At 36.5% G+C, this 24,743-nt stretch overlaps 3 protein-coding genes across 6 annotated transcripts in view; 1 reads left to right on the top strand and 2 right to left on the bottom strand.

Moving 5' to 3' along the window:
• Nucleotides 1-4,354, top strand: part of APPL1 (adaptor protein, phosphotyrosine interacting with PH domain and leucine zipper 1) — a 33,713-nt gene extending 29,359 nt beyond the window's left edge. For both annotated transcript variants that reach the window (XM_082638977.1, XM_082638976.1), the window contains one exon: nucleotides 732-4,354. In XM_082638977.1, the coding sequence (XP_082495103.1) occupies nucleotides 732-878 (147 nt within the window). In that variant the 3' untranslated portion in view covers nucleotides 879-4,354. The remainder of the gene's footprint in view (nucleotides 1-731) is intronic.
• A 1,858-nt stretch (nucleotides 4,355-6,212) lies between these two features.
• Nucleotides 6,213-20,388, bottom strand: ASB14 (ankyrin repeat and SOCS box containing 14; the record flags this gene model as incomplete). Of its 2 annotated transcripts, XM_082638978.1 has the most annotated exons (9): nucleotides 6,213-6,483; nucleotides 7,215-7,368; nucleotides 9,077-9,620; nucleotides 10,088-10,259; nucleotides 13,721-13,966; nucleotides 16,190-16,348; nucleotides 16,444-16,575; nucleotides 17,036-17,082; nucleotides 20,252-20,373. In XM_082638978.1, 9 exons carry the CDS (start codon nucleotides 20,371-20,373, stop codon nucleotides 6,305-6,307), a joined length of 1,755 nt encoding a protein of 584 aa, XP_082495104.1. In that variant the 3' UTR covers nucleotides 6,213-6,304. The 2 variants fall into 2 exon arrangements, with proteins under 2 accessions (XP_082495104.1, XP_082495105.1); XM_082638979.1 differs by lacking the exon at nucleotides 17,036-17,082 and having other exon boundaries at nucleotides 16,444-16,634; nucleotides 20,252-20,388.
• A 1,641-nt stretch (nucleotides 20,389-22,029) lies between these two features.
• The window catches only part of DNAH12 (dynein axonemal heavy chain 12), a 219,961-nt gene continuing 217,247 nt past the window's right edge, over nucleotides 22,030-24,743 (bottom strand). For both annotated transcript variants that reach the window (XM_082639578.1, XM_082639577.1), the window contains 2 exons: nucleotides 23,773-23,840; nucleotides 22,030-22,521 (listed from right to left, as the gene is read on the bottom strand). In XM_082639578.1, the coding sequence (XP_082495704.1) occupies nucleotides 22,331-22,521; nucleotides 23,773-23,840 (259 nt within the window). In that variant the 3' untranslated portion in view covers nucleotides 22,030-22,330. The remainder of the gene's footprint in view (nucleotides 22,522-23,772; nucleotides 23,841-24,743) is intronic.

Raw genomic sequence — 24,743 nt, 5'->3', positions numbered from 1 at the left:
TCTACTTGCTCAGCCACTTCATACATAACCAGATGATTCATAGCATAGCAGAAAAGGATGACATCTGTCTTCTTGGCTGCGCTGCACCGCTTGTGGGATCTTAGTTCCCCAACCAGGGATTGAACCGGGGCCCTCGTCTGTGAGAGCTCGGAGTCCCAACCACTGGACTGCCAGGGAATTCCTGACATCTGTCTTCTGATACAATGTTTACATTATAGTTATATTGACATGTAGTGTGACTTGCTGTTTAGCAAACATACTACATATTCCAGAAGAGGTTGGAAGGTTGTCTCTGTCAAAGTAGATCTTTTGAGAGGAGATATATATATGGCTTTCATCAATGGTAGTTGTGTGTGTGTGTGTGTGTATACATACACACACACACACATACATATAAGAGAGAGGGAAGGGAGGGGATGTGGAGTGATTCATTATGAGCCTTTTCTGTACTTTATAATGAGAGATAATGATGGCTTGAATGTAAGTTGTTGGCCATTAAAATGGAGAAGAGTGACATGCTGGCTTTTGTAGGCTTTCTAGAAAAGTGTCAAAATTTACTTTGGTGTTGCATTGGTTGTGTGTAGACTTTCTTTTCAGTAAGTTGCCAGAATTATGCATACATATTTATGACAGAAGAGTTGAAGTGGCTCTCAAGTATGTATTTAACTGCTTAGTTTCCTATTTGATTGCAAACAATTAACTTTAAGTTTCTTTTCTGTCTTTTCCACTAGGACTTAGAAGAACAAAGTCGGTTGATAGCTGCTTCCAGTAGACCAAACCAAGCCAGTAGTGAGGGGCAGTTTGTTGTCCTTAGCAGTAGCCAGTCAGAAGAGAGTGATTTGGGAGAAGAAGGAAAGAAGAGAGAGTCAGAAGCATAAACTTATCCTTACTTTTTGGTTGATATTCGCCCCCCACCCCTTTGAATTTGTTGACAATTTCTGTGGTGAAATGGCACAAGGTAACAACAATGCTGAACTATCAGGGAGACTAAAATTTATATTTGCTTGTTTATTTTAACTTCATTTTTTAAACTACGACTGACCTTGATAACTTAGGTTTGCATTGATTTTTTTTCCCTTAGAAATAATATACTATGCAGTAACTTCAAATTCCACATGTCTAAAAGAAACCTGTTCATATCCCTGAAGTAGATTGCTGAGGAATTACAGTTGCTCAAGCCTGTTCTTCCTTCAAATTGTGAACTTATTACCTTGCATTGTAATCAGCTGTGACCATAAGAAATCATTTATTCTTCAGCTTCAGATATTCATGGATATGCTCCCTCTCTTTCATTAGGAACAATTGCTGGCAGTGAGGAAGCTTTTGACTGAATAGGTTTAAAATCCTTATACAGATAATTCTACAAGTTTGCAAATATTTTAACAATGTTAAATGTGCAATAGAACTTTTACAAAATAATTAGAATAGAGATTTTAGACTTAAGGTTTCAAGTTGTGGCAGGTGGTACTGTTGATTTCAGGGCATTTTCTTGGATTGCTCGCATTTCTCTGATGTACTACACCTGATGCCAGTGGGAAAGAAGCTTAAGTGTCTTCAGTTCAAGATTGCTACAGCCCTTGGCATTTTATTATCACATTCTTAGTTCTCAGGTTGGGACTTGAATTGTTGCTGCAGAGCAGTAATGGTTAAAATAAGATTTTGGAGTTTATTAAAAGGGATTTTTTTTTGTTCAAATACATTTTAGATTAGGATTTAACATGTAAAGATATTGTTACAGGATACATTGTATTTTCTGCATTGTGTGAAATAATTTTTATTGAAAATCAAGTGACATTTAGAAAGAAGTTCTATAGCAATTGTTTCCTGCTTAGAAATTCTCAGAATTTAGTTTAAAAATGTAATCTTTTAAATTTCAGACTGATAGCCCACAGTATTTTCATAATTCCATGTTTTTATAAAATACTGATCATCACTTTATATCCGTGAAGGCAAATAATATATGAGAATAGAATAATTTGCACTAATTATTGTAAATACTTGTCCTCTTTAAATAAGTAGAGTGAAAGGTCTAATTCCATGAAAGACTGAAAGGCAATTGAGTGCTTGTTGTAGGAGAGTCAACCCAGGAAGGATTTTAACCTGGTGCCAAGGTTAAAATGACATTTCTCTACTGCCTAATTCTGTGTCAAAACTTGATTTTTTTTTAACTTGGATTTTTAACATTGCTGATAGAAATTATGTTCCTGTGTTTCACATGTAAAAGTATATATGGCCAAGTTAAATATATTGAATAAAATATTTTACACAGTCATGCATTTAAAATTTTCAAGAGATTAGCCACTAAGACTAATTTTACAAGGGAAAAGCCTTTTGTTATTTAACATATAGTTTTTTCTTTTTAGTTCTGATTTAGAAATGGCATATAGTTCTCACAATATAGTGTGGGTGTTTCACACTGTATATACATTGTTTTCTGTAGGAACGGGATAGATAATTATATATAGGATCATGATTTTTTTTAGCCATGTGCCAAATGGGAATAATGATTACTTAATCATTATTTTGAAGCCTTATGTTACCACATATAGTAAAAAAGTAGAAATTTATGGAATACTTTTTGAAAAAAGTTTATTTTGTCCTTGCTAAAGGGAATGCTTTCACAGTAGTTTGTGTATCATTCCTTTTGTAGAAATTGAAATTTCTTCTGTGGTCAGCATTTGCTTAGTCACAGCAGGTCCTCCTTTTAAGACCTTTTTGAGAATTAGTAAGCTTTTTGTTTCAGTAAGTCTTTTACTATAAAGTTGTCACCTCACTTAGTTCAGGTGTAACTTGTCAGCCACGGTGCAGGGAAGGTGATCAGCATTAGGAGGCAGTTTTACTAGGCTGGTGCTTTGCATGGTAGCGTACTGCTGCCCTTGGTGAGCACTCTGGGTCAAAGTGTAGGCTAAAGTTAAGGGTACTGGCAGACTTAGGAATGCTGGACAGACTTGTGGTTCCTTTTAAGTCATGTTTTGATAGGAATTTCCACAATAACACACCGATGTCCATAGGTCAGACCAAAGTGCTTTCCAGTGCCAAATAGAAGTTATGTGTGGGTTTAACAATTTTAGATGATTCAACTTCTGTTCCATTACTGTAGAACCATATGAACGATTCCATTACTGCAGATATTTAAGGATCAACTTTAATAAATTCTGTGTTTTGTTTAAAGAAGGCTCCCCATGGATTTCTGCGTAATGTTAAAGCTGATCTTTGTTACCCTTTGAAATCCCTTCAAGCTTTTGGATGCTTTGGTGGTGATTGAATTAGCTTTTGGGATATCTTTCTCAGACTTGAACTTGCACTTAATGGTTTTAGAAATTAACAAAACTGATTCTTTAAAAGGAAAGAAATTAAGTCTACCTAATTCTGCTAGGCACTCTTGCTACCTATGTCAACAGTACTTTTGTAACTATGGTAGTGAAGTCAATAGATAGGAAACTGATTATTCCTTCCCCCTTGGGAAAACTTGCTAACAAGGGACTAAAACTGTTGCCTTGAACACAGTCCCCAGTCTAGTTTTTGCCATGTCTACAATGATTACTTTGTGTTTAATTTCAAAAGAATTCTCAGATTCCGCAGTCTACGGGTGGTAATTTTATGTTACTTTTATGCTTGAGGAAAGGATAGTAGAGTGTGCATACCATTCTACATAACATATAATCATATGTGGTAAAGGCATCTGAGTTAATTTTGAGTTATATGTAGGAACTGCAAGTACTTAAGATTTGAATCTTCTTATACCTGCTGACAGACCCTAAGAGCCTGTGTTTTGTAAAACCTCTGCCACCCAAATTAATAAAATGAAAATATTAATATTGGTTTTGATAACAGCCTCGTAGCATTCAAACTGTACTTTAAATATTCAAACACTGATTGTAGCAAGCAAGCCTTTGACTTTATTTTTATCAAGTTTGGCTTACTTTTCTTTCATGAGATTTTTTTCTTCCATATTAATAATACATATTAATTTGAAACTGGAACTATATTATACTTTGTAACTAATCTCTTATGGCTGTACTCGTGTAATTTACTTAGGTTAATATGAGAACTGGGGATTAAGTTATAACTAATGTGCAAAACCACTTTGTATATTTGGTGATTTTGTAATGTAAGTGAATTGGTTCATTCTTATTTCACTGATACTGTTAATCATGCATATACAATTAAAAATTATGCTTCATTTCCCTTTAGAATTAAATTTGAAAAACTCGACTTTATGTAATGGTGGTATACATGTGGAGTGAAGAACTTATTTTTTCATTTTGTCAAAATAAGTATTCGTGACAAGGCTTCAGGAAATATGCTGTTAGGAGATTTTTAATGTATAATAAAGTCCATGATTTTTTTCATAGTCTTTTTTGTATGAAATATTTGATATATACTCTGAATTTTACTTCTCCAAGTAATTTCAAATGATGCTTATAAAACAATTGGACAGGGCTTCCCTGGTGCCGCAGTGGTTGAGAGTCTGCCTGCCGATGCAGGGGACACGGGTTCGTGCCCCAGTCCGGGAAGATCCCACATGCCGCGGAGCGGCTGGGCCCGTGAGCCATGGCCGCTGAGCCTGCGCGTCCGGAGCCCGTGCTCCGGAACGGGAGAGGCTGCAACAGTGAGAGGCCGGCGTAACGCAAAAAAAAAAAAAAAAAAAATTGGACATTTTCTTAATCTGTTATGATACTGTTATTACACATTTAACGCTACTGCAATTCCATAACAGCTAAAATGGGAAAAAAAATGTCACTTATGTGGAAATAATACTAATTCATATCTAGTGACTTTTTTCCTTTAGAAAAATTAAGAGAATTTTCAATAATTACCCTAGACATGTTACAATGTATACTTGCTATGTTGGGTCCTATTCAAGGAAATTCCTGTAATTTAAAGGGTCAGGTTATTGTGTACACCAGCTTAAGTGGCTTGGGCCTGTAGTTTTAATACTAATGCATATTCATCCCCTGTGCTCTTTATGGTTTCCTGTAGCACTTACCAAGTTCTGTTCTTCTACTGGCAGTTTGTTTTAATTTGTTTTGAATTTTATAAAATGTATACACTTGTAGAAGGTCCAGGGAGTGGATGAAATTAACTTCAGAATTCTGTAATTTATCTAGGTGCATGTATATCCTAAATATAATTTGTGTATCGACATACATATAATCTAGCACCCATTTATAAACAGACACCACAATTTGATTTAAAAAAAATAACTATTCATGCCAGCTAATTTTGCAAATGTTTTATGTGAAAACTGTATTGTTAGTAATTTTAAGTCTGTGCTTACTGAAATAGTCTGTATAGCCATGAATTCCTACATCAGAAAGAAATCATATAACTTCAGTTTCCTTAAGAAGGACTATATTATGCTAAAAAAAAAGTATGCTAAGACTAAACATATAAACATCAAGCTATAACTGACTGGGCCTGTGGTCATCATCCTGCCTCTCTGTTCTCTCTGTTGATGTGCCGTATAATGGTACACAGGTATGGCTGAATGAATGTCTTCTTAGTTTCTTTCCTCGCTTCCACATACAGAAACCTGTACTTAAATAAATGCAGCATAGAATATATAGAAATAAAATTTTAAACTAACACCTATAACTGCTTCTATCAGTGAGCCCCTCCTCTGTGTCTAGTAGTGGACTAGGTTCAGTACAGAAATCATAAGCCATCATCCATTTGAAAACACTTTTAGTGATCACATTAACCAATAAATGGCAACCCTTAGCCAGGGTTTTGTAGAAAGAAGGAACGCATGTATCCCATTAATGATGAAATCGCAATTGAAGGTTCTCTTTCAATTAACTGAATTACCTCAGTAATGGACTCTGCAAGTAAACAGACACTAAGCTGGCCATGGGACTTCTGTACAAGAATAGCTAATTTTAGGGTCATGTACTGGGGTCAATTCTTTATTCATTGCAGTCACTAAGACATTTTATATATGTACTTCTCTATAAGAAGGATTACTGTTAAGAATTATCTTGAATTATCAGAGGTAGCATTTATTATTTTGAGCATGTAGAAATGTGAATTTATACATTTAATGTAAGGTGAATACAGCATTAGAACTGATGTATCTTAGTTAATTGAAATTTTTACTGTTTGGGTTTTATTTTTACGAAACTGCCTTTCAGAATGCCAGCCATCTGTTGAGAGGCTATGTTCAGAGTGACTTTTTAAAAAATGTAGACTGCATTGAGATTTTAGTTGCTAGGTAAAGTGAGAAATATGAATCAATGTAACAAGTCAAATTTTAAGAAAGACATCTGTGGAATTATATACCTTTTCATCCAGAATAGTTTGATTACCAGGTTCCTGTGAAAATTCCTTGTTCATAAAGGTCATATTCTTTGTAAAGGACATATGCCTTTAGACGATTGGGTAACGGAAGAAATGACATGAAGATGGGGCAGCGCAAATGTAAACGTCCCATACACTTCCGGATCTTGAGGCGGCACAAATGTTTCAGGGAGCGAGGGTTTGCTAAAATGAAAAACAGGCACATTATCCAAAAGAAAGAATTGCTTCATTTTTTAGTGATCTTTAGCAAATGTATTCTATACTTAAGCCACCAAGATTTTCATTTGCTGTGACTAAATGGAAAAGTTAATTGGGAAATAGCTTTCCACTTCTCACTGCAGATCTCGTAGCTGTGGTTTCAGAGCCATGTCACGTTAGAGTCCAAAGACGCATCAGTTGTGGATCTGGCCTGTGAGACCTAAAGCTCCTACATCTGTGTGTATTAACCCCCTATCCTGCCCCTTGGGGTCAGGCTAAAAACTAAAATCACTACCTGTGGGGAAATTATATGAAAGAAATTCTTCTTAATTTGACTTATGTGCTACTGTGAAAGAATTTGATTTGAAGGGTCATTTAATATCCTCTGTAGCCTTAGATCTTAGCATTTTCTCATCCCTGTTTTTAGTGCCATTTCATAGTTTTTAATTCCTGTGTCTATGGTGTTCTATAGGATCAGAAGAAAAGTATTATCTACCTATATAATAAATAATTACCTCACAGATTTTATCTATTGGGAAATGGTAGTAAGTACCAATTAAGTGTAGTTATAAACGGTAACATTTTTTAGATAGGAATAGTATTTTTCTTGGTTTCTTTAGGTCAAGTTTTAACTGAAGAGAACAATGTTCTACAAAAGAAATAAGAGTTCAGTTAGTATTTTTTGGTAAGAATCGTCAAGAAAGAAAGATACTCACTCAAGATAAAATGGATTTCTGACCAGAGCCTCTGTTTTTGGAGCACAGCTTTCAACTTTGAACAGATCCTAACTTGATCAACATAATCAAGCATCACTCGAACAACCTTTCCAGAGAGATATTGCAGCCATGACAAAGTTATTACTTCGCAGAACTGAGGAAGAAAATCAGAACTATGAAAGTAAATGGAAAACTAAGTATCTGTGGTTTAACACAGTAATCAAAAGAACACTAAACTCGGAGTCAAGAACCAAGGTTTGAAGTTCCTCATTTATAAACTAAGGTGTTGAACAAGAAAATATTTCTTAGCTCTAACATTTGGAAAAATATTTACTACCAAGTCTTCCAAACTTTATAAGATACGAGGGTTTAAAACAGACTATTACATAATATCTTTTATCCCCTTTGGTTGCCCGCATGGGTTTAAAACAGACTGTTACATAATATCTTTTATCCCCTTTGGTTGCCCGCATGGCTGTCTGGAATAAAGATTACCTTTCCAGCTTCACTTGCATCTAGATGTGGCCATCTGACTAAGTTCAAGCCAATGAGATGTCAATGGAAGTGTGAGCAACTTCCAGAATGCTGTTAAAAGAAGAGCAAGGTGTGTGCTGCTTCCTCCTGCCTGCCTTCCTGCTGGTTGGAATGTGGATGTGAGTTTCTCCTGTGAATCATGGAACCGTCCAATTAGAAGGCTATTTACTCTCGCCTTTATTTATAGGAGAGGGGAGTAAGCCATTTTATTAGAGCCTCTCTTATTTGGGGTTTTCTATCATTCATAACCTATTCCCACTCTGATACTTCAAATGTATGATAGTTTCTGCCTTTAAGTAATTTACATGTCCTTACACAAGATGCCCATGTAAGAAGGCAAATAATACTATATGAAAAGTCAGGAAATAATACAAGATGACATATTGCTTAAATACCAAGTCCTACATTAATCATAACCTAAAAGTAATATACAATATTAAAATATTTTCCTTTTCAGAATTGACTCAAAGTTCTTTCTCCATTTTATTTATATTTTCAGATTTTAATAATATGAATTCAAGTATCTATAGTGCATCTATTGTGTGCTAAGCACAGATCTGTAAGCTGAGGAAAGTGGTGAACAAGAGCTTACATTCATGTATTTGTGGGGGAGATACATAATCAGTAAAATATTAAGAATTTCAGAAACTGATAAGTACTATAAAAGAAATGAAAAGCATTAAAGAGAATAATTAGGGAACAGAACTACCTTAGGTAAGATGGATAAGGAAGGGCCTCTTTGAGGAGCTAACACTTGAAATGAGACCTGAAGGGTGGCAGCTATTTGAAAAATCGGGGGAAGAGCTCAAGCTGGGGAAAATAGAAGTGACCAATTAAGTAGGGGGAAAATAGGAGAATGTGGTGTGATGACAGCTAAGAGAAAAATGTCTCAAGAAGAAGAGAGTGGTCAACTATATTTATTGTGATCCTTTTTTCATCAAAATGTGACCAAAGAAAACCATTAATCAAATGTTAGAGCCAAAAACCTAGGGGTACAAGTATAAGGAACCCAGAAACATTTTAGCTAGATAACTCACTTCAAAGAAAAAGCATAACTGGTATATAAGGCTGCATTTATTTTTCACAGCCTTGTTCAGATGTTGCTTCATTTGTGAAACTCCCTAACTAGAGTTAAATCACTTTTTCCTCTAAACTGTTTCTATACCTTTTACATCTTTCTACTATCATGTTTATTTTATCATATATTTATCATATTAAAATCTTTCCCTCCATGAGCTTCTGGAGGGGATGGAGTTTTATCTTTTGCTGTAGTTCAGGGCCACGGATAATGACTACATAGGGTGACACAGCCGATACTGTGCACTTACCATAGTATCTTTGATAACTGTAGATGTCCAGCCTTCAAAAGTATAGAAAGGATGAGCTTTGTCTCCATGAGGACAATCAAAGCATCGCTCTGTGTCATACCCATAATTCAACAGCATCCTGAGCATGACTTCATCTTTCAGCGTGTATTGAAGTGCTGATGGGAAATGTAAAGGGTTGACTTTGCAGAAGTAATTAACGTTGGCCCCATGCCTTAGCAGCAGGCTTATCAGCTCATAGTTGCCCATCCTTAGGGCTATCTGGAGGCAGTTAACTGGGTCTTGATTAGGCAGAGCTCCAGCACTCAGAAGCAGCTTAACTGAAGAGAGGTCACCATTTGATACAGCAAAATACAAAGCTGACTTCCTGTGGTCATCATAGTGTTTGCGAATTCTCTGATCTAGCATGAAATTTACATCAAATCCAGCCTGGATGAGAAGTTCCAGGCATTTGGGGTGTGCTCCTGCTGCTGCACAGTGAACTGGACTGATGCCACTCCGCTTAATGGCAGCAAAATCCGTGACTGGAACCAAAATCTTTAGAGCTCTGAGAAAGAATTTCAAAGTGCATTAAAAAATAGTTTTTGTTAAGATGCTGCATTGACCTGTATATGATTGCTTTATACTAGCACTGGATGGTATTAGTATCAGTTGGGATTTAGACACTCCAACAAAAAAAAGCATAGTCCTGCATCCAAAAACTCAGATACCACGTAAAGTTAAATGAAACTAAGGTGTAGATATAAAACTCAGAATTACCCCAGTCAGTGAAACCTGAGGCTCCCCATATTGCCAAACGACCTGAAAATAAAATAGTTTTATGTCTCTTCAGGGTCTACAGAGGATGTCTGAATTTACCACTTTCTAGCTGGTCAAGAGTTTCTCACCTTTAAAAGGGGTATTGGAGTTGTAGGATCAGAGATGAAGAATATAAAATTCCCAGAAGCTGCCCCCCCTCCAAAACCCCATAGCTATTACTATTTCTATTATTTGCAATAATGTAGTTGAACTTACAACAAGTGGCCTCTGTCAGCTGCCACATGAATGGGCAGGTGGCCTGAATTCTTAGGGATGTTGGCATCAGCTCCATACTCTAGCAGGAGAGTCACAGAGTCTGGATTTCCTCCACTAGCTGCTTCAAGTAAGATGGAAGAAGAATCAGAGGCCTGACCAAGAGCATTAGCTCCTAGGAGGAGAAAGAGTGATGTTATGCAAAGAGTCTTTTCCACCATATTGCTTAAGTATTCTTAAAAGTGTACCACCACTACCAAAAAGCAATTATTGAGCAGCTACTTTAGCAAAACACTAAGAATCAAAGACAAAGTATGTACCTCCTGTCTCAGACAGTTTACAAACTAGTTGGAGAGAGAAAATGGTGTAAGCAGTCTCTATGTTATAAGTAGGTTGGCTTTCAGAGTAATTTTATGTTATTTGTTTCTAACTTAAATATCCCAGGAGAAGTAATTTTATAGAAGATGGTTTTATTTCCAGACCAGCATACAAAAGCTCGCTTACCTCATAACACACTATAAGATGGTACTAACAATCCTATTGAACTATGTCACCATGACATCTAATGAAGATCTTACGGTGGAAAAGCTTATTTGTTCTGTTTTAACTTGTTCCTAGGAGACTGTTCATACTAAGAAACACTGGCTGTTTTTAGTTGAAGATAGGGACTGCTGATAGTTAAAATGGTATATTGTAGTACCCTGTAAGCTAAGTGCTGTGTGAGTGGTGTGGATAATAAGAGTACAGATACAGGCTGTCTTCTTGAAGATCTCAGGGCTGGGGTTGTGAGCAGGGCTGGGAGGTGAAGGAAGGAGGAAGGAATTTGGGGTCAGTTGTGGAAGGCCTCTCAGTAAAGGCTTTGAAGAAAGAGTAGCATTCGAATGGACAAAAGAAAAGGAGGACACTCTGGGCACCTTCACAACTCATATAAAAAAGATATAGTGACTTTAGTGTGGACTCCATAATCTTCAGAATATAAGGACTCTAATATTTATTGACTTTCTTGCATGTGTAAGCAGTAAGCCAAAGCCCATTTATGGTGTATGTTGGCTCATCAGAGTCATTTGTTCTTCTCTGTTCTTTATTTTGGCAATATCATCCACATACAAATTCTATTTCAATATATTATTCCTCATTTATATGGTGTCATTGTGCTTTTCATGGAATGGCACTCTATTGCTGTTTTAACTTGGAGGAAGTTGAAAGATCTTTCTTCATGGAAAAGATTATGATGAATCAGATCTCAGTCTTAAAAGCTCATATAGTTTTAGATGCAAAACTCCAGACTCAAGTGGAGTTGTACAGTGGGAGGAGAGATGAAAGTGACTTCAGTCTTTGGAAAATTATGTCCCCTCCTTACAACTGCAGAATGGGGTACCCAAATGATGCCATTCATTGAATAATCCATCTTGAAAATGAATTCCTAGAAGACAGATTATCTTCTCTATGTTCTGGAAGGAATCCATAAAATGATTCCTATAGAAGAATTCTCACTGTAGCATTTGATGAGGAATAATCCATTTTAGGTGGGTGTTCTCTTAGTGAAAGTTCTGCATAGAACTATGAGAAATCTATTGTATGCACCAGGTTTTTTTCTTTTACTGAAGAACTTACTTTTTTTGCTAATACACATAATATATGTCCTGATTATCATCACTCAATTAAATAACCCCTTCCTGCATATTTTTGTCTAATTTAAAAATTTATAAATAGATTAAATTTTTTTTTTTTTTTTTTTGCGGTACGTGGGCCTCTCACTGCTGTGGCCTCTTCCGCTGCGGAGCTCTGGACGCGCAGGCTCAGCGTCCAGGACTCACGGGCCCAGCCGCTCCACGGCATGCGGGACCCTCCCGGACCGGGGCATGAACCCGTGTCCCCTGCATCGGCAGGCGGACTCTCAACCCCTGCACCACCAGGGAAGCCCATATTAAAATATTTTGAAAATTAAAAAAAAAAAGAATATAGTGGCTCCCCCAGAACCCCATTCCTAGAATGCATTAAGAAATATCTAATAAGCCCCCATGTAATGAGTACTCACTATGTGCTGGTTTCTTTATGTATGTAATAATTTCTAAACTTCACAACAACCCTAGGAAGTAGATGCTAATATCTTCATTTTAAAGATGAAGAAACTGAGTTTCATTGAGATTAAATTACTTCACCAGAGATGCACAACTAGTAAGCAAGGTAGTCGGGATTCACGTACAGGTGGACCAGACCCAGGTGCTATTTCTATGATGCCATGTTGCCACTCTAGCAATGCAGGGTAATAAAGTAATGTGATTTGGAATGAGACAGATGTGGGTTCAAAGCTTGGCTCTTCTATTTAGTAGCTATGTGCAAATGACTGTAAAAGGGGCTTACCTAAGGGAAATGCTCCCTCACTGACCTCACTGAGGTCAACCGATACTGGTTTCTTTGAAAGGTTATGGATTTAAAATCTGTCGCCTCTCCTGTTTCTTTATATTTTAATCAATGATCTACACAAAAGGTTGCTCTTTTTGTGTAGATGAAGGATCCAGTGTTTACTTTGTTATTCCAGCTAATGACTTTAGACATCTCTGGTATCACTCATTTAAAACATTTTACTTAAAATGTCTTATGGCCATTGATTGGGAACTAGCCTCCCCTATATGATAGGAAAGATTTAGGTAAGTCTAAAAAGCAGAAAGTTGTTTTTAAATGTAGGAGTCCCTGCAGTCTAGAAAATTGGACACCAGGACTGTCTATTGTTAGAGAAAGAAATAAGACTTCTGGATACAAATGGGGAGGAGAATAAAGAAGATAATTCTAATACTGGGACTTTATTAAATCTTGGTAAAGATTTGCTTCTTCGAAAAAAAGCTTTAGATATTACACTGCTTCTTCTAACAGTGTCATCAATGAGGGTCTCCTCAAAGACAGTTCTCTGAGCCAGGATCTCTGCCAGTTAAACCAGGATCTAAGATGGCCACAGCTATAGCACGGGTGGCAGGGGAGGGTGTGTTTGAAGGGAAGTTCTACAACTGGTACCATCCCTGACCCTCACTTTCCTCAAGGGTAAAATGAGGATAATGCCTACCTCACAGGGTTTGTAGAAGATTATTTGAGGTAAAATAAGTAGCTTAATACCTGGTGCTTAGGAAGTACTCAATACATATAAATTGCCTTCCCCTTCTCTCAGAATTTTGTTTATTACTAGAGGGGAGAACTGGGACCCAAAGAGAAGAAATCAGGAAGAATTTCCTAACAACTTAATTCATCTGGTAACAGGTTGGACTGCCTCATAACTTAGCTTAAGCAGAGACAACGTGAAGGGGATGTTGTGGATTGTTTCATTCTATGAATCTAGAAAAGAACAACACCACACAAAAAATTAAACAAAAAACAACCATCCTCTTAACATGGTCAGGGTACATTAAGTAAAAGAGTAAGCTGCGTCCTAGTAATTTTAGGGAAACTGCTTCACAGCAAATAAATATTCAATCCCTATTTTAGGCTCTTTCAGTAGCTAATATTAACACACACTTCAATAAAATATTAAATTAGGCTTAAATAAAATGTTAACTTCTATTATACTGAAGCTCTCCATAAAGAGGAGAATGCTTAGGTCATGTTATCCTTTAGCAGTGTGCTGACTGTATAGGAAAATCTTGCCTTTCTGCAGTAACAGTTCCATGATTTTAGTGTGTCCACTTTGGGCAGCAAGAGCAAGAGGAGTGAATCCGTAGGAGCTCTTTGGGTCAGGGTGGGCCCCAGAAACCAGCAGGAGCTTCACTATGTCCCGTCTGCCCAGTCTGGCTGCTTCGTGGAGAGCTGTCCTCTCATTGGCACACCGCAGATTGACATCTGCTCCATGGCTGATCAGCAAGGCGGCCATATTGTAGGAGTCCTGTAGAACAGCTGGGAGATTAGAAGTGAGGGAGGTATCATGTTCAACCGGAAATTAAGGCCAGAGTATCAGATCAGCTAGTTTCCCTCAGGCTTCTTAAGGAGTTCTTCCTACCTATCCCCCATGTACCAGCATTTGGTGTTTAGGAAACGGATTGTAAAATGAGGCATATATCAAATAATATTAATAGTGTTTTACATCAATAGGCTATTTTCTTTTCTGTAAACCATGACCAATTATTCATTGTCTGTTGGCTGCTTATGTGGCTGAAAAAGAAAGTTTTCATTTATCATCTTTATGTTCTCAAGAAAATGGGAACTTAAGTACCTAGTACAGTCCTAGAAATGTTTGTAGCTGCTTTACATGAAGAAAAATGAAAACAGCAATAATTAGGAAATAATTTTTAACCACATTTTGTTAACCAATATTCTCTAATTGGCATTTCTGCATTTATGCTGTTAATTTGCATTGGATGATAATCTTTAGTCCTTCAAGATTCTAGAGCACCTTAATTTATCCATCTCCCTATCCATTTGCTAATTGTTGGCACCAACTGTGTTTGGCGAATCTTGCTAGGTGTTAGACACTGAATCAGTATGAATTCTGCTCACAACCATTTATAATGTGCCATATAAAGGGCTATAATTGCACTAAGACTAGAAATATAGAGCGCCAAGAGTGTTGGGTCTTTTTTAATTCATTGAGCTGGCACTTTATGTGCTCTTTCATTCTGGAAAGATGAAACACGTCCTTTGTTTTAGGAAATAATTTTCTTGACTTGTCTCATTGACGGTATATTGCCTCTATTTTGTCTGTTCTCTTTCTACCATTCCTATTACTCACATGTTGCTCCTCTTCAGTTATCATCCTAGTTCTCTTAGTTATTCTTCTTACCAATTTTTCATTTCTTATCTTCTTCTTCTGGAAGCTTTCCTAACTTTATCTCCTCGCATTTGAGTTTTTTTAAATTTCTGCCGTCATATATTTAATTTTCAAGAGTGTTTTTTGTTTTGTTCTTCATTTTTTTTAGTAGTGTCCTGCTATTTCATTAATTTTCATTGATTTCTCTAAGGAAATTAATGATAATTTCCCCCTACCTTTTATTTTCCCCTAAATAATCTGTTTCCTCCAAGTTGTTTATCTTTGTTTGTTGAAGACTTTCCTCAGATAGTCCTTGGATGTCTGTTCATGATTAAGAGCTGGGGACTAAAAATCTGCCTGGAAATTCTAAACATTGACTGTGGTCTTAACTGTAGGTTAATATGCCTGGGCTATTTTTTGGGGAACCTCCAGTTTTAGTATTTTTAGTTCTTTCTCTTTGAGCTGATTAGATTCTCCAAAGAAGCCTCCTCTTGGAGGGTGAAGTTCTAGCTGCCGGCTTTCTAGAATTTGGTGAAGAACTGGGAGGTCTCAGCCTATGTGCTTAATTCCTCCAGTGTTTTCAATCCAGTACTCTTGCCCTTGCCAAATAACCCCCAGTCCAGAGAGCCTTTGCTCACACTATTCAGATAAAAAACTTCCAAAATTCTGCTGGTTGGGGGAAGAGTCTGACCCAGCAGGGTGGATTGAGAGAAGTGATCTAGATACCTGACTACTTGTTTCTTAATAGTTTTCAACCAATTTTTCTATTTTAGCTGCCCATCCTTCATCCCTGCTCCATGAGGTAACTATAGCCAACAATTTCCAGATCTTTTGATATAACTGTGCTGGTTTTTGGCTTTCCCCACTCCAATTTAAGATTTGGCTTTCTTGACACTTACTACTCATCCATCTGCTCTTCTGATTTTTTAAAAATCATGTTATTGTTGTCTCCTCTTCCATTCTTCCCATTCTTTGTATCTTAACCCTTTAAAACACTTGATGAACTGTAATCCTCCTGAAGACTCAGGAGGCAGCAAAATTAGTTCATTCATATTTAATCTGCCATCTTTACCCAACCATTGGCTGCTTCTTCCTACTCTGCTCCTCTCCTATATTTTTTATACCAGAATTAACTTGTTCAACTGAGGTACCATGTAAAAATGATCAGCTCATAATTGGGCAGAGACTTTGCCTCAGACCACCTCACAGGCTAGCCTATATAAAGCTTCTTGAGGGTCAGGTACCCATGTGTGGTTATTTGGCACCAGAGTGACAGTGCTGCAACTATGCACAAGAAACTGCCTTTGAAACCTGTGGGCCTGGAGGACACTCAGAGCCACAGACTGTTCTCCAGAGCTAACGTGTTAATTTACCTGTAAGAAGAGGAGAATTGCCTTCGACATTCTTGGCATTTGGATTGCAGCCATTGAGAAGAAGAAAACAGACATTTTCTAAGAGGCAATTTCTGACAGCCAAAAAAAGTGGTGTTTCACCATTGTGGGTGGTTTGCTCCCACACACTGGGTTTTGAAGCTGAAATAAATCCATTAGACCACACAGATTAAGATACAAATAAATTTTAAATTTATTTCTCAGAAGCATCAATAAGAGTTATAAAGGGAGTTTACCTTTCAGGGTTATTTCCAAAATGTTCTTATTTAATTGCACTGCAGCCTTATGGAGAGGAAGCCAGCCTAACTCATCTGCTTCATCAAAAGCAGAATGGTACTTGGTCAACCCTGACAATACATCTTCCTTACCTATTAACAAGTCAAATGAGGACATATTCACATTTGGCACATATACAAGGCAGCCCATACTGCTTCTGAATTCCATCATCAAGGTTAGTGCATGAGACAACAGTATTCTAGCACTACCTTTAATGAAAGACAAATTTAAATGACATAGGACAAACAAGCAGTAAGGCCTTTCATCTAGCATTCCATACCACCTGGACCTGTGAATACCTGTCATCTTGTTACATACAGAAAACAGCTCTGTCCACCGAGGAGCCCAGGAGCTGTTTGCTAAGTTTTGCTGAAGTAGTTTCTCCCAGGAAAGGCCCCATCAGACTCTTGACAATTAGCTGTTGACCCCATAGTGTTCGGCACTTGGGAGATCCTGCTTCTAGGCTTCCTGAACTTAGAGGGGAAATACTACCAGTTGTCACCATCACATCTTACCACAAGTTGAAGGGGATAGAATAGGAAGAGTACTTAACTGTCTCTATTGTTTCAACTATCCTCTTACAGTCTGCAATCAAAAAGCTGCAGAGAAAAAACATATGAATGTAATTCCAAAACTGAGGAAAAAACTAAGGCATTTGATAAAACAAAAGGAAAGGGTAAAGGCAATAGTAATTAACCAGGAATGAACTCATATGAGGCAATGACTGAGGCATAATAGAAATACTTCAAAACGCAAGAGGGAGGAGATATGGGGATATATGTATATGTATAGCTGATTCACTTTGTTATAAAGCAGAAGCTAACACACCATTGTAAAGCAATTATACTCCAATAAAGATGTTTCAAAAATAAATAAATAAAAGATATATGTATATATATTCAGAAAAAAAAGAAGAAAAACGTAGTATGGCCCTTAATGTGTTCCAGGGAAACTCCCCTCCCATATGTCTTCCCTCGTCAGCTTCTTTAGGGCAAGAATTGTGAGAGCCTGGATCACAGTTGCCTTCAATCAGTGTCTGCTGAACTGAATCAAACATGCCTAGGACTGAAATGTCACATTGTTACATGGTAAAATTTAAATGGCCACTCTATAATGTCAATGATTCCAGCAAAAATTATTATTTAAAAAAATAGTAAATAATCATGGTGTAAGTTTTAAGAAATATTCATGGTCAGAATCTGTATTCAAAAAACACAATTAGCAGTTTTTTAAGTAATATTTTTATTAAAATATTTAAAATTTTAAAGCTCAACTTATAAATCTTATATTATTTTTAAATCTAGTAAATAAGGATTGTCACCTTCCCTTTTTTGATTATTCAATGAACCCAGCTTGAAAAAAATAAATTCCCTTATTAGACAATCTGTCCTGCTTAAAATTTAGTCAATCTCCCTATCTTAAAGTCAACTGATTAGCAACCTTAATTCCATCTGCAGCCTTAATTCTCCATTGCCATGTAAGGTTACATATCCACAGGTTCTGGGGATTAGGACTTGGACATCTTTTGGTGAGGGGGAACTTTATTGCTCCTGTTTCAAGTATATTCTATTTTCCTAATTCCTTCAAGTGCCTGATCAAATCAGCAAGCCTTGCTAAGTATCATACAATTCTTGCAAGTCTAATGACTGAAATTTATAACTGTAGTCAATTTTAATTTCTTTGAAACATTTCAGTACTCTTAATAAAATCTCTTACGACTTTCAACCTAAAATCATGACTTCAAAGTTAATCACAAGGTTTAATCACAAGGTTAATACAACTGGTAACTCAATGAAATCCAATTTCTTTACAAAACTTTTAACTATTTAAAGATTATTCCTAAATTTAACATAAAAGTGTAGGAATAGTGTAGTAAAGAATGCAGACTCTGGGGCTTCCCTGGTGGCGCAGTGGTTGAGAATCTGCCTGCTAATGCAGGGGACACGGGTTCAAGCCCTGGTCTGGGAGGATTCCACATGCCGTGGAGCAACTAGGCCCGTGAGCCACAACTACTGAGCCTGCGTGTCTGGAGCCTGTGCTCCGCAACAAGAGAGGCCACGATAGTGAGAGGCCCGCGCACCGCGATGAATAGTGGCCCCCGCTTGCCACAACTAGAGAAAGCCCTCGCACAGAAACGAAGACCCAACACAGAAAATAATTAATTAATTAATTAAAAAACTCTTACCCCCAACATCTTATTAAAAAAAAAAAATTTATAAGAATGCAGACTCTGAAGCCAGGCTGCCTGGCTCTTAACTTACTAGCTCTGTGACCTTGGGTAAGTCATTTAATTTCTCTATGCTATGCCTCAGTCGCCTCATCTCTAAATGGGGAAAATAATAGTACCTACCACATAGAGAGGTAATGAGAATTAGAATTTAAATGAGTTAATACATATTTATGAAATGCTCAGAATAGTGTGGCACACAGTGATCACTCCATGAGTATGTTACTTAAAAAAAATTACTGTAGGTTTGATATACTCCAAAATCTCTGTATTTAATTACAAAATCTCTTGGGGTTAAAACACATTTATCCCATTTTACCTCCATCAGGCAAATAGAGGTCACCATCCCAAGAAAATGGGTTTAATACCCCTGAAAAATAATTGTAACTACTCAGGGGCTTGAAGTTGCTGATCACCCAGAGAGCATTTGACTAGCTGTGCTTGGCCGCAGACAGCCCATACCCAGGGCAATTCTCTTACTCCACTGAGGGATCCATAGGGTCCTTTTCTAGTGTTGTCATACCAGAACTCTGAGTTCACACCCTTTAGAAGGGGTTAGTCTCTTCTGGGTTTAAGTTTACATAATTACTCCTTTTGATTTGAGTAGATTAAAGACTTTACCCTACTAAGGTTTCTGTGTCTTGGTTGGATTTATGCATTTCCTTAGCTCCCCAAAGACAAGATGCATTAGTATTCTCTAGTCTTACATATCCTCATGTATTTCTTCTTTCTGATTTCTCATCTGCCTCTCCTCACCCATATTTACTAGTAACCTCCTCCAACTATTTTTTTTAAATTAATTTTTATTGGAGTATGGTTGCTTTACAATGTTGTGTTAGCCTCCACTGCGCTACAAAATGAATCAGCCATATACATACAGATATCCCCTCCCTTTTGGACTTCCCTCCGATTTAGATTACCACAGTGCATTAGGTAGAGTTCCCTGTGCTATAAAGTATGTTCCTATCAGTTGTCTATTTTATACATAGTATCAATAATATCAATGTGTCAATTCCAGTCTCCCAATCCCTCCCTCCCCACCCCCTTCTCCTTTGGTATCCATACATTTGTTCTCTATGTCTATGTCTGTATTTCTGCTTTGCACATAAGGTCACTGATACCGTTTTTCTAGATTCCACATACATGCGTTAATATTGATACTTGTTTTTCTCTTTCTGACTTACTTCACTCTGTGTGACAGTCTCTAGGTCCATCCATGTCTCTATAAATGACCCAATTTTGTTCCTTTTTATGGCTAAGTAATATTCCATTGTATATATGTGCCACATCTTCTTTATCCACTCCTCTATTGATGGACATTTAGGCTGCTTCCATGTACTGGCTATTATTTTCTTTACTGCCTGATTAAATTCTGAATTATTTCCAAATTTCTCCTGTCTAGTCACACATCAAGTCTCATAGATATTCAGCTCCTTGGATTCTGACCCTCTCTTCTGTTTTTGTCACAACACTAGCATCGTGCTTATGACAAGGCTCAAATGTTGAATACTTATACTACGTTGCCAGTGAGATACCATTACCTCTCATCTTCAGGTGATGGCTGTGTAGTTTCCAGCTTGTGAATATCCTGTAAACTCTGTTGAATGATGAGCTGGGTGTCAAACGCATCATCTATGTCTTCATCACTGGTGTAATTATCCATGTGAAATGCAGACAGATTTACTTTAAAGTCAAAATGAATTAATAATATTTTTCTAGTTGTGAAAGATTATCAACTGATTAAAATTATAAATGAAATTCAGAAAACTAAAAAATTAATAAGATTGATAAATGAAAAAGTGCAAAATTTAGAACACAAAATATTCATTAAAAAAATTTTTGAAAACCCCAGTTTTCTGAACTGACACAGATTCAACATAAATTAGAAGTTTTCCATGAGCAGCCATCTACTTAAAGCTTATTCAGGAAACACAACCTTTCATATAAAACTTAGGTCAGTGCCATTGTAACTATGAAAATGTTCATATCAATCTATTTTAAACTTGGCTTATGAGTTTTTCTCATTAATTGTAGCTCTCACTCCAAAGAATATCTTTCCTACACGCAGGGAGTATAATGCTGAAAATAATATTTTATTTAGTTAGTAAATACTAAAAATAAACATGTTATAGGAATAAATGTATTCTCATAACATATAACAGGAATAGTGGGAAACCCCCCCCCGATATATTTCACTAGGCAACATCTCAATGGTTTTAAAAGAACATTTCAGTTTTAGCATAGAATAGGTTTGATCACAAGCCAAAGACTTTTTACCTTTTGTTATATCCTTTAGTACAGCACTGAAGTTTTCACTGTTAAGGATTAGCACATCAGAAATTTCATTTATATTTAGGATCTCCACTCCCGTGTAGTGACCATTCCATTAATAGCTTTACTATAAATACTTGATCATAAGACAGTCTGGCACATTCTCCCTGTTTTTTATATGTGGTTTAGCTCTGTTTGAAAACAGGATCTCTTTTTTTCACTGCTGTATTCATTAAATTTAAAAGATTAAACATTCTATTCCTGGAATAAAATACTTTTGCAGGGGGTTGGCCATGTGAAGTGAATTCATTCTCTTAGGGCTCATGCACATAGACACTACAAACCAGAATCAATTTTCTACTTAAGAGAGGCCAAACATTTTGCACTGACTGAATTATCAAAAGTGACTGTCCCAATGGTCCTGATTCACTGGGATGCTGCACCTACATTTTCTTTGGATTACACAGCTGCGGCCTAAAATGTCCAGGGAATCCTAAGGAAGGAATAAAAGATAATAAAATAAGATAATAAAAACAAGATAATAAGATAATAAAAACAAGATAATAAAATTTTGACTATAATTTTGTTTTGTTGAAATGTTTAAAAATTGTTAATATACACTAATACGATAAGTGCATACTAAATAATAAGAATAATAACTACTAAAAATAACAAAGAGCCCACTTGGCATTTCCAGTTAAATATGAAGCAGATGCCAAGAAGCATGATACCACCTAAAGTGTGTAGGACTTCCCTCCAGTCATCTAACTGCCTTTGCATGTCAATTCACTGCTTTGTGTTTCCTTTCCTTGTCACAGGGGTCCTGTGAGAAATGGAACTAACGTTTTAAAAGTATGAAGGAAGGGGTTTCATTCTGAAATTGTTTCAACATTTTCCTTATTTACAATTTATTTATTTATGTATTTGAAATGTTTGTGTATAATCACTTCACATAGGTGAGTGGAAATTATTACTGAAGCTGATGAAATGACTTAACACTTGTGAAACAGATAATTTCTGATATTAGTTAAATTTTATCCAGTCTTCCCAAATCTGTTTTTCACATATATATCAAACTAAAAAGAGGAACTAAATAAAAGTTTCAAAGATTTTCCACATTTCTTTTCATGTTTTTCTTCCACAGATGTCTGTGATCTTGAGAGTCCATGTGGAAGGCTGTACTCCAACTGAGACTGGTACATCAGGGAGGAGAACAATGCAAAGACCACTCACAAAGATCATTTAAAAGAATTACACCAAGATACTTGGGTTTTATAATATATATATTTTCAAGTAAGTGAAGGCAATTTTTTTTAACTTCTTTCAGATGTTTTCTTAATTTGTCCAATTTAGTCATCCAACTGACAAAGGAGAGCAACCCCACGTTTGATCCAGTGTTGAGTGGGTTGGTCTGTTTTCAACAACATTGCAATGACAAAATTAGTAGAATGTCCTGTGGTGGAAAGAGTTCCTTTACGTTCACTTGTCTTGTAAAGAGGACAGACATAAGCATTCGACTTCACAATCTGAGACTTTTTAGCTTGAAGAAAAAGGAAATATATTCATTTGATAAAAGGAAAACTAAAAGATACTAAAACTAAAAGGTACTAAAACTAAAAGGTACTAAAAGAACAACTATTTATCTTGTAATAAAATGACCAGTACTAAATCTAAGATCATGATTATGATATTGAACATTTTAAAGTTATTGTTGTTGTGTTTTTACAGTTGGCATATAATTATGGTTGTGAAACAAGGTAAATGATTTCATATGGTGCATGATTCTAGGTCTGGAGGACAGGAATTTATTCTAAAGACCTGATCACTTAGCAGGTATGAAAACACTCAAGAGGACTTGGGAGAGAAGGAGAAATTAGAGAAGAAGGAATAAAATACAGCATAGGTAATGGAGGAGATGCAGAAAGAGAAACACAGCAGCTTAGAGCTCCAATACAAGAAGTCCATAAATTAGAAGCTGAAGTTACTATTTGTTTTCAGCAGGTTATTACAAAGAAAAATATACCAACTCTTACCTACTCACAGAAAGAATCTATACACAATCCTTGAAAAGCCAGATATGAGATATTAGGAATCTTTCTAAACTGAGGCCACATTTGTCATAGTTATAAATGAACTGCTTTAATAATAAAAAGTGCTTAATGGGTTGAGTGGTGATTGGGTAATTTATAAATTTTTCATTTATAGTTATTTGAGAATTAAAAAATAGAGAAGAAAGAAAAAACAAAAGAATGAGCTTCAATTGTTCAGATTTGGTGGGGAAATGATGATTGCAGAAGGAGGGAAGGAACAAGTAGGTTTCCCAAAGGGGGCAAAATTGGCCTCCACCCCGTGTGGCTTGCAACATCTGTACCTTGGGGCACCTGGCTGGCTCCTAGGCCTAGGAGTTTCTTATAGCCAGAAAACTCTAGTCACTAGCTGGAGACTGTGTCAAGCCTATTTGTGTCTCTGAGAGGTATGCAAAGGCACTTCAGAATCAAAATATTCATGGGAAGCTCTAGACTGAAAAAGGAGAAGTGTAGGGGAGGGGCAAAGGAAATGTTATATCCCATGGGATAAGAGCAAAAAGAGGCAGAATAATATTCCTAAAATAATATAAATGCAACCCAAAAAGGGGGAACAATATATTTCCATTGTAAACATTAAGTCACTATTTACTATAATTGAACAAAATCTTAATAGGTTTGAACAGAGACTTATTCGGGGAAGCAGTTATAATATCTATCATTATCCTTTCTAAAACTCTACAAAGTTCTGTTAGAAATATATTTACTTGGTTTTATCCATATTATGGGCATCAGGTCAAACAGAAGTTTGGGGTATTGTTCGGCAAGCAATCCGCTGTGAAGAGAAATTGACAGATGTTTATTAGAGATAAAATAAAATTTGCATCTTAGAAATTGCTACTTAGCTACTGGCTTTTAATACAAGAGAGGACCAGAGATATGCAGGAAAAGAAATGTAAAAAAAACCCAAACAAAACCAAGGAAGAGGCAATGAAGAATCGAGAGAAACAGAAGAAAAATATGGAAAGGCAATGTGTCAAACAGTGGACAAATATCAGTTCCTGCCATTTTAAAAGTACTGTCCATGAGGCAGACACTATGCTGTCACATTTAACCTTCCCAATAGTCTTGTCCCCATTCCTAATCCTATTTCACAGATGAAGAGTGGAAGCTCAGAGATTGAGTACTTTTCTCACAGTAACACAGCTCTTAAATGCCAGCATGAGGATTCAAACATAGATCTATCTATCTAGAAAATGTGGTTTATTTTCCCTATGCTACATTGTTTGTTTGTTTGCTTGCTTGTTTGCTTGCAAGAGGAGGGAAGAAAGGGATGAAAAGATGAATACATATATAAGGAAACATAAGTTAAGAGAAATGTCAGCAGAATGATGAAGATGAAAAGAGAAATAATCAAATGAACTATGTGCAGCTAAGTCTCCTCATATCCCTGTCTTAGAACCATCTCTGTAAAACCACCTTCATGCTCCTTCTTAAGTGACTTTCCCTGCCTCGGGCTTTAACCCTCCCTTGAGAGCAAAGTGTAACCCTGACTCTGGAAATAGAAGATTATGCTTAGTAATGGATTGTTAAAGAGCAGGGCTTCAAGGGAAATAATCTTTCCCTTTCTCATATGTCTGTGTGTGTGTGTGTGTGTGTGTATATATATATATATATATATATATATATATACACACACACACACACACACACACACACACACATATGCACTGTTTAG

This window comes from Mesoplodon mirus, assembly GCF_964341445.2.
Source record: "Mesoplodon mirus genome assembly, chromosome: 12".
Taxonomy (NCBI): domain Eukaryota; kingdom Metazoa; phylum Chordata; class Mammalia; order Artiodactyla; family Ziphiidae; genus Mesoplodon; species Mesoplodon mirus.
Note: the sequence above shows the minus strand (reverse complement) of the source record. Positions and strands in the feature narration are given on the sequence as shown.